This window comes from Bombus vancouverensis, chromosome 6 (assembly GCF_051014615.1).
Source record: "Bombus vancouverensis nearcticus chromosome 6, iyBomVanc1_principal, whole genome shotgun sequence".
NCBI classification, from domain to species: domain Eukaryota; kingdom Metazoa; phylum Arthropoda; class Insecta; order Hymenoptera; family Apidae; genus Bombus; species Bombus vancouverensis.
In genome coordinates, this window is record NC_134916.1 from 454,245 (window position 1) to 464,303 (window position 10,059).

The window sequence follows — 10,059 nt, forward strand, 5'->3', positions numbered from 1 at the left end:
TTGCCAATGAATGTTTACAAATAACCATGATCCTGCTTGATCCGATAAGCCCTGTATTAAAAATATAATTAAAAACATCGGACCAACGGAGTGAGATCTCTATTTATAACGTACCGCCTGCGTATGGAAAAGAGTAAAGATCACCGTGGCCTTGTCGCGGTTAGCGGTTGAACTCCAATTTGAAATTGTTCGTGTGCAACCCAACTTTTAACGCCAACCATCGCAATCTTGCTTTCGGAGGTTGATCGCGCCATTTCATTTAGCAAATGTTTTCCTTTCCCTCTTCGGATAACTAATTAGTTGTCCGATGTTATTTATTTTTCTTTAATTATTTGGTATATAGTTTACATAAACATAACGTATTCCTAAAAAACGTTTTCTTTGTCCAACGAACCCTCGATTCCTATACATCCTCTCCTGGTTATTTGCGCATGTGTAACATTCACGTACCGTTACATGCGTTGCCATTCCATACTCTTTGTATTCTTCTTTTTATACTATTACTTGAATATAGAATTATAGAAAACGTTTAAAAATACAAAAGTACAAAACTATAGAAAATATAAAAATATAAAAATAAAAAAAACAAAACTATCAAAATTACAGAAACTCAGATTAAACATTAGTACTTATATTCTACACTAAATGGTTTGTAATATACATTTTTTATATCATATATATGAGCCAAATTAGAATATATAAAGTATATTTTATATAACATGTTTCATGTCCCACATTTTTCTTAATCATTACATTTTATCTCAGACTTTTCTTCTGAACCTTTACCAACCTGCATATCATTTTTTACATTCCTCTTTTTCTCCCGCCCCCCTCATACGATCAAAAATATCGTTGAATTGTTTCCTCATTTGAGAAAATATTTATTTGTTCATGTATATTTAAGTTATTCCCTTTGAATATGTTGAAGTAACTACTTCAAAAAAACTCTACATCTTTATTTATGTATATTCATGACCTAGAGACCTCCATTACGCAGAAAATAGAATTTAATGAAACAAAATTGTTGAGGTTACTAGATGTATAAACAGAGAAACGCGTGGATAAATTATAAGGTAGAAAATATATTTTAATACAGAAGTGTGTAAGTATAAGTGGGAATATAGTTTGAGCTGGTCCACATCCGCACGCTAGCAATGTTACCCTATAACTGAAAACCCCGAAGCCATCATCGCCTGTCAGCTGTTTATGGTCTACCTTCGTCCAAGTCTTTTGTCTATACGCTGTCGATGGCTTCAGTGCATGAGAAAACTAAAAAGATCAGATGTAGAGTTTTCTTAGAAGTTGTCACCACTTCAACAAAAATTATTCTAAATAAGGAGAGGTCCATATTGTTGTACCCTTGAATATACATTTGTTTTGGGTTATAAGGTTTAGGAACAAAGGAACTAATAAATAGATTTCTATTTATGTTCCTTGTAGCCTTTCGCTAAAACTATAAGGTTAATTTTCTTGGTAATGTCCTTTTGCTATAAATGAACGTGCTCCCTATCGATTCTATTGTATTGTAACATTAAGAGAGTAAGGATCTGAATCAGCATAAACTTATATATTATACTTATACCTTTATTTATTTCAATATATTTTTCTATTGCAAATTCATCCACTCGTTCTTCTATCAGTCAACCTCAACAGAATACAGTATATTTTTGCCAGCGTGTCTTTCAGTCATGAACACATTTCTAAAAGCACTTTCTTCTATAGTGCATAACTCGCATAACGACTTTTGTTTTATTTTGTCATTTTGGAGAATAACAAATAATCGCAAGGGATCGATCAGGTCAATATGGTGACTGTAAATGTTATTTTGGCGGGAAACTGCCGAGTCAGTAGTGACACATGAGCTGATGTGTTATAGTAGTACAATTTCTACGAGTGATCGTTTCACAAATCCTTCGAATTGCTTCGTACAATTGGCGTGAAACGCTCAAATAATATTCTCTATGGATCGTAACATATTGTGATAAAAATTTATGAAACACAATACCACGGTAATCGAAAAAGAAGCTGTGAGAAGAACTTGAACGTTTGATCTCACTGCGATGCTTTCCTCGGTCGTGGTTAACTTGAAAATTTCCATTGTGATACTTATGATTTTCATACAATAGTGATAAGAGGATACAATAGAAATAAAAGAATTTCGAAATATTAACAAAACTATATTTACTTTTTCTTATACTTGAGGTGATATTAAACGTGTTAGTTATTAAAGAGACGAGTGGAAATGTAACAGTCAATTATATTGAAATTACTTCAAGTACAAGTACAGAGATAGTGTAGGTCGGTTGTAAGTGTCGTTCGTATGACTCGTGGTGATAATTAGCTATATTCTTCACTATACTGGTTCGTTTTCTAGACTATCCTAGAGAGAATGCCCGTCTGTTTATACTGTCCGGCGGACTTATAGAAGGTCATATTTGATTCCGGTTGACGATTACTCATAACGACGATACTGTTTTTGACTGGAGTTCGTTTATTCTAGAACTTCGCAAATGCAAAACAGCGTTAATACTTCCAGGTACAACAATATGAGTCGCTCCCGGTTCAAATTGTCCTATAACTCATGTGTCGCTACATACTAATACTATAGTAAACTGCTGCATCCTATCTTGGATTAATAGGAAAATTAACAAATAAATGTATGAATATTCATAGTATTTAATAAAATAATAAAAAATTAACGGTAACATTTGTTTAATTAACTAATCTTCCGGGAATTTTCTTGATATGTATAGATTGCGAATTTTATAATCTGTTCACAGAAAGTGTACTTGGTGGAAAAAGTAAATGTCAGAGATAATAATAGGAACCACAATGTGACGGAATAATTTCTGATATTTATATAAAATTTTCATCGTCATTTGTAAGAGTACTATTAAAGTAAGCAGCATCTGTTTGCCCATCCCATGAATCGAGCATTAATAAGAACTGTAGCGTCACATAAGTTAGAGGACGATGCGAATCGAGAGCAACTCATGTTGTTGTTTTGCCTCGGGACATTGACACCGCCTTGATGCACGAAACGTAACGACAAATAAACTCCGGGCAAAACAATGTCGCCGCTAGGTGCAATCATCGAATGAAGACGAATTCGAATTTCAGAAAAGAGTTCAGTATTTTACGAGTATTCTCGAGTGATTACGAGTATCTAGTATCTTTCTGTATTGATGAGCTACCTACCGAGTTATCGACGATTATCTAACGAGTATTTACTGAGTATTAATTAGCAATTTTACTTTGCGATTTATACTCTGTACGAGCATCTCAGCGAACATTATCTGTACTCTAATTTATCATTTTAAATATATTCGACGGTTGCGACACGAACAATAACGTCTAATAAATCAAGTCCACAAGTTCTCCATAGAACTTATTGTTTCCACAATATGGACTAATTATATTTAATACCTTCCCAAATAATGGGTATTCACTAACACATCAAAATATGGATCGGTTTATTTTTGTCCTAGATTTATAAGCAAAATTTTTGTAAGAACCGATGTCCAAACAACTGTGACCTCTCCTTGTTAGGCTGCAGAAGTTTATGCATTACAATATACAGTAAATATGCACGGTGCTTTGCAAGATATACATGTCGGAGATAAGAGGACACCGGTGACTTCCCTCTGAAACCTAGGGAAAATCCATAAAAACATTGCAATTAAAACCTACAGTTGTAATTAAACGGTTTGCCGTCATTCTACCCAATTGTATTTGTTTAAGACTTGTGACAATGAGCTTGGGCTCAAGGCGACAATTAGTCGCCGAACGTAGCCGCGGTCAACGGGACGAACTCTCCATCTAACAAAGGCATTGAGTAACCCTATAGCTCTCCTTAAAAGAAAGATTTGTAGCGACACGTGGCAGTATACATTCCAACGGTTTCTGTCCCGTAGCTCGCCACACGCAGATCCTATTCTCCGGGCAGGATGTTTACCAGATGCCGACGCGTCTCCGCAGTACGTGATCGGCTAGCCCGAGGACCGTTATAAACACTAATATCTAGTTACCTAAAATCCCTCAACAGATACACAGTCTTTGTCCCAGTTACAGGAAGACAGAAGAGACCTATTTTTCCACGAACGACGTCTCCCATTAGCAACACTCCCTCAAGGGCGGCTAGCATCCTTTTCTAACTACCGATATGGAGATTGGCCAATTAGCAGCAACGTCAATTTCCCTTACTTTCCGAAGGTAGGATGTCCCTGACAAATCCGGTGATCTCGTGTCCTTAGACACACCCCGTCATAGTTTTCCTCTGGGGTATCACCGGGACGGAAAGTCATTCTCTCTTGCGGTCTCATCGACAAAAAAAGAGATTAACGCCAGCGACTATTAACACAGAATCCGACTTAGATCTTTGCGAGTGTGTACGGCTACCGTCCCGTTGTCCGCGGAGTCGTTATTGAACCTAGGATCATTGTCATTAGTTTCTCGAATATCTAATTACCACGGTTACTTGTCCGGTTCTATGGTAATCGTATTTGCACTAGCCAATGTCTTCTCTATTGCATAACGACGACGTGTAATCCAAACGAAGATTCGCTTCACGCCCCTAACACTAACTCTAATGTAAACCCGACATACATATATATGTCGGGGTGGCATTGTGGATAGGGTTGAGGGTGTTTGATGAATCTTCATTGGAATTAGCCATCGTTATTGTATAACAAAGGTACGGTTTATTAACACAAGTATGGATACCACGGATTTGACAATCAACCACGGTGATTAGGTGCTCGCGACACTAGTGACAATGGCCTTAGGTTCGATAACGAATCCGCGGTCAACGGGATGATAGATATACGTGCTCACAAAATCTAAGTCGGACTCTTTGTTAATAAAACGCGTAAAATTCACTGATCGTAAGGCGTTACTCTTTTCGTCGATGAGATCACAAGAGAGAATGACTTTCCGAGTAAGGGAAATTGACATTGCTGCTAATTGGTCAATCTCCATATCGGTGGTTAGAAAAAGATGTTAGCCGCCCTCGAGGGAAAGTTGCTAGTGGGAGATGTCGTTCGTTGAAAAAATAGATCTCACCTATCTTCCCGTAGTTGGGACAAAGACTGTTTGTCTGTTTGAAGGACTTTAGGTAACTAGATCTTAGTGTTTATAACGGCACTTGGGCTAGCTGAACACCCACTGCGGAGACGCATCGACATCTGACAATCATCTTACTCCAAGAATAGGATCTGCGTGTAACGAGCCACGGAACAGAAACCGTTGGAATGTATACTGTCGCGTGCCGCCACAAATATTTCTTTTAAGGAGAGCTATAGAATTACTCCATATCTTTGTTAGACAAAGTGTTCGTCCCGTGACCGCGGCTACGTTCGGTAACTGATTGTCCTCGAGCCCAAGCTCCTTATCACAAATCTCAAACAATTATAATCCAGTTAAGTTATAGAGGCAAAATATTGGGGGTTTTCCGAAGAATTCCAAAGGAAGGTCCCGGTGTCCTTTCATTTCCGACATATATAAAGTGCATGCAGGATAAATTTGATAAATATGCACTTACTTAGAGAAAATTGATATATCTGTGTTTAATTAATGTATTTAATATTATATGTACATTATGCAAACTGTTATAAAAATCAATTGTTTTATACATATCTTTAACACGCAAAATACAATGTAAGATAAATACTAAATTTTAATGTCAAAACAACGTAATATGGATATTATATTTTTAGAGACATTCACAATTATGCTATTAAACTGTAGTAATAATCTGTATTAATATTGATAATAATAATAATAATCAATTAATTAATACTTATAGTTTATATTAGCATTGAACTGTTATGCTTTTTTTCGTGGAGGAAGATTTCATAGGCGCCCAAGTCGAGACGCTCACTTGAGGTTACATCAATTCTTTTGTCAATCCGTGCCAATACAGTCCGTGTCCCAAAGGTGTTTGTCCTAAGTCTTACGCCATCGATGAATCTCGAGGGCTTGAACAGATTATACTCCTCGAGCCACACGTTGCCAGTTTTACTCTTTGAGAAGTCATTTACTCCATGTCCCTGACTTCTCAGCTCTTGCCATTGTTTAATATGTCCGCTCTTTAGTCGCTTTCTAGCTTTTTCTACCTCTTCGGAAGTGGCCGGCCAATTGATCCTTAGAGAGTTTGCGATTTTCTTTAGCTTGCTGTCGTTTTCTCCATTGATCAAGCTAGATACCGCTGGATCGACTGAATTCTTATTGTTTAATGCGCTTTTTACGGTACCAAGTTTGATAATATGTTCAAGTCTCGGTAGCCCTAATCCCCCTTTTGCTTTTGGATCATAAAAGAAACCAGTGGCTGTCCAATGCACAAGATGTAATATGACCTTTATATCCTGCCTGACTTCGCTGTCCAATAATTTTAAGACACTGTCACTTGGTAGATTTATAAGGAAATGGCAAATATATCGAGGGAAGATGTACTTCGTAATTAACTCAATTTTCTAGCATGGCTTCAGAGAGAATTTTCTAACTCTTCTGACCATGCTCAGAATTTCTAGCACTATGATGCCACAATGGATACCGTTCCAAGGCCCCATTTTGGCGCCTAAATACCTGAAGGCCTCATCTGGGTCAACCGTTGGTATCTTGACATTTTCGAGCCTAATTCGCGGTTCTTTTATGAATCATGTGTCCTTTTTGGCGACCACCTGGAACGTTTGGCTCTTCTCACTAGATATGTTCATCCCCAGGCTCTTCAGATATTAATGGAGCATATTAATTCTTGTTGTGCCACCCTCTCATCTTCACCAAATAGAACAATGTCGTCAGCGAAAGCCAGGATCGATATTTTTCTTTCATAACTGACAATGATGCCACGGGTTTGCTCCTCAATCATTTCCAGTAGCGGTTCTAGGCATAAGTTGAGTAGCAGTGGCGATAGAGGGTCACCCTGCTTAACTCCGAATGGGATATTGTGTCAAATGCGTTGGAGATATTCACAATTGTGAATATCCACCCGTTATTTTTTTTACTATAATTTAAGGCAGCGTTCAATAGATCGATGTTTATTTTACATCCATTTTCAGATGTAAAACCTTTTTGCCTTAAATTTTACACAATACCTTTTCTCATCCTTCCGCCGCGGATGGAGAAGAAAATTCGGCCGAGAATGGGGCCTATTGTTATAGGCCTCCAATTCTCCACCTGGTTGCTTGGTTTCTTTGCTTTGAAATTGGTGTGGGCCTATTTTCCTTTCATACTGTCGGAAAATGGGAACTATAAATTAATATATTACAAATTTTAGCTAGTATTGCGGGCAGGCCAGATATCATTAAATGTTCTTTTTGAAATCCATCCGCTACTGCCGCAGCCTTTTTCTTAATTTTATTAAGTTTCTCGCTCACATCCTCGGCGGTTATCGGCGGAAACAATTCGTTTATTACCAGCTCAGAGGTTCTACTTCCTGGGATTGGGGGATTGGTTGGTTCTGCCCGACGCCATAAATCTTCATAGAGCGTCCTCACTTCACTCTCTTCCGGTGGCTGCCTGGTTGGTTCCAGGTATGCACGATCGTTGTTAACGACAACGTCGGACAACTTTCTTAGACATTCCTTAAACAACTCCTGGCAACGTGCGTAGGAGTATTCCTTCCCTTTATTTCTATTATCATTCTTATTATTATAATATCTTCTATTTTGGGATTTTGAATTACTTTTGTTTTTGTCATTTTTAATTTTAACATTCTCTAGCGCCCCATATAGAGATGTGTAAATAAATTCATTTTAATTATTTGTTAGAACTTCTTTATTTTCCTTGTATTTTGCCCAAATATCTGTTAACCGAGCGTTAACCTCCTTCAACGACGGGGGCACCTCGGTTACTCTCTCTATTTCGTACTCTAGTTGGAGTCTCCACTGATGGGTAGGCTCCTCATTATATGTTTCCCCGCTAGTTACAGGCTAAACGCATGTCCGCGCATTGCCTGAATTAACGGGATCGCACCCTCCCTCTGTCTCCTCGGCAAACTCTTGAGGACTTGTATTCTCACTAGCTATTTTTAATATCTTTCTCTTGTATTTTATTTGTTCAACTGTCCTGTTAGTGGGGACTTTGCTAATTTCAACATTTGGCAATTTTTCACTGTTATAAATTTCATCGAGCTCTCACAAGAGCCCGTTCTCCTTCTTTTTTCATTTCTCATGGCAGAGTGCGCATACCATTCGTGGGTAGATAATCCTCTCTGAGTACAGAAGCTCATGGGGCAAAATTTGCATTTGTACGCTCCTTCTTTCCTTTGACTAGTGCCACTACACTTTGGAATGTGGCATTTTGCCCCATGAAGCTTCGGGAAACTCCTTTCACAATATTGACATCCCCACTGGATGCGAGCATCCGTGTGATGTCGGCCAAGGTGCCTGTCCAGGTTTGATAGGTCAGAACCTAACACTCGTAACCTCCTAACACTGCACAAGCAAGGGCTTAGTTCTCCAGTAAACGCCAGTGAGTAAAAGTGCGCAAATACTTCCCTCCTATATACTTATGGCTAATAATAATTAATAATAACCCATCAACATGGGTAGATGTATGGAGTGTTAGAAGACCCCTTCTCTATTCACTATTAGTAAAACAATTTATCGTACAGACTCAAAAGTAGATTTCTTCCTCGTCATAAAGCCGCCGACAGCGGGCTCTCTAGAACCGCCTGCGGGCCTGAATGCACTTTATCCGTAGCTCTGCGATCTCCAGGTCCACCAGTCTAACCCCTGGCACGGAGCGCGTCATTGACGCATCACATGCCGCTTTCTCGCCGATGTCTCGGCGAAGGTTCTCCGCCTCCTCGTACATGTTTGTCTTCTCTGTACGGGCGTCCCAGTTCTAGGCCGCGTCACTGGCTGCTGTCTGGAGCATCTCGTTGTCTCTGTCCTTGAGGCGCCATCTTGGTGGCGGGCTGGAGAGTTCCATTCCCCTAATGCCGCAGGTCTGTCTCGCGGGTATTGTCTCCGGGCCGACCTCGAAGAATATATACAGGTGGACTGCGAGAGTCTCAACCCCTTCGGCTACTCTCCAGCCTGAGACCCGCCGAAAGGCATTGGGGGGTACCCCATGTAATATCGACGACGGAACATCTTCTCCATGCCACGCATGTGCTTGTCGAGCCTCTGTTAAGTAAGAGGAGCCCGAGGCCCGCAGCCCAGTCTGATAGCATCCGGCCCCCAGCATCTGTCCTTGTGTTCCCCATTGCGACGAGTGAGCGTTAAAGTCTCCCAGGACGAGGACCTGACGTGAAAGGTATCGTCTCACGCAATCGCTAAACACGTCCAGGAACTCCTCAAACGCGACCAGGCCACTGTTCAGGGAAACATATATGCCCACCACTACCATCCCAGCCCACTCGATCGCGGCATACCCCTTGCCCTGCTCGAGCAGGATCTCTGCGGCGGATGTGCTCGGTGCTGACATCCACGTCATAGCTGCTAAGCCGTCCAGGTCTGCGACCCAGTTAGGGGTGTCTAGTATACAATAGGGCTCGGCTACCATTGCCAGAAAAACCCTGCTCTCCCTTATCGCCTGGAAGAGCAGGTCTTATGCCCGTTTCGATCGCTCCAAGTTGGTCTGGTGGAGCCGCATGAATTTATTTACTTTACTAAGTCCATATCCATGGCTTCCCCCTGGCCATCTGCCCCACTCGTGATTCTTTCCTCTTCTTGCGGTAGATCTCTCGCGTTGTCGTCCTGTCTCCTGCCCGTAGCAGGCTCCCGAATCCGGCTCGTCCCTTTAGTTTTCGGCGGAATGCATGCCGCCTCTCCCATTCTGTGGGTGGCGCACCAAGCGACTCACAGAGCGGGCCCCCGGGCACGGTGGCAGAGCAGCTCTTGGCCTGGGAACCGATGCCTTCGCATCTGTACCATAGCTGCCCCCGGTCTACCGTAGATCTGCAGGTCACTCTCACGTGTCCCAGTTCTAAGCATCTGTAGCTTCTATTAGTTTCTTCGGGGAGACTTCGACCCTCTTCCCGCTTGACTTAATTTCCCCGCTGTTACTGTCGGGCATCTTATCCAGGCTGACCCAACCTCTGGAAGTCTTCATGTC

The 10,059-nt window shown here is 40.7% G+C and overlaps 1 protein-coding gene across 1 annotated transcript; it reads right to left on the reverse strand.

The window, feature by feature from the left end:
* Positions 1-8,844: 8,844 nt before the first annotated feature.
* LOC117162223 (uncharacterized) lies at positions 8,845-9,779 on the reverse strand. Its single transcript, XM_033344087.1, has 2 exons — positions 9,615-9,779; positions 8,845-9,537 (listed from the first exon to the last, which is right to left on the reverse strand). Exons 1-2 carry the CDS (start codon positions 9,777-9,779, stop codon positions 8,845-8,847), a joined length of 858 nt encoding a protein of 285 aa, XP_033199978.1.
* Positions 9,780-10,059: the final 280 nt, after the last annotated feature.

Excerpts from the sequence above, each read along its gene's own strand:
- LOC117162223 (XM_033344087.1), bottom strand. The coding sequence starts at position 9,779 with ATGGGAGAGGCGGCATGCATTCCGCCGAAAACTAAAGGGACGAGCCGG. Across the intron at positions 9,538-9,614 it reads AAGCCATGGATATGGACTTA|GCGATAAGGGAGAGCAGGGT; the intron begins GTAAAGTAAATA and ends CTGCTCTTCCAG.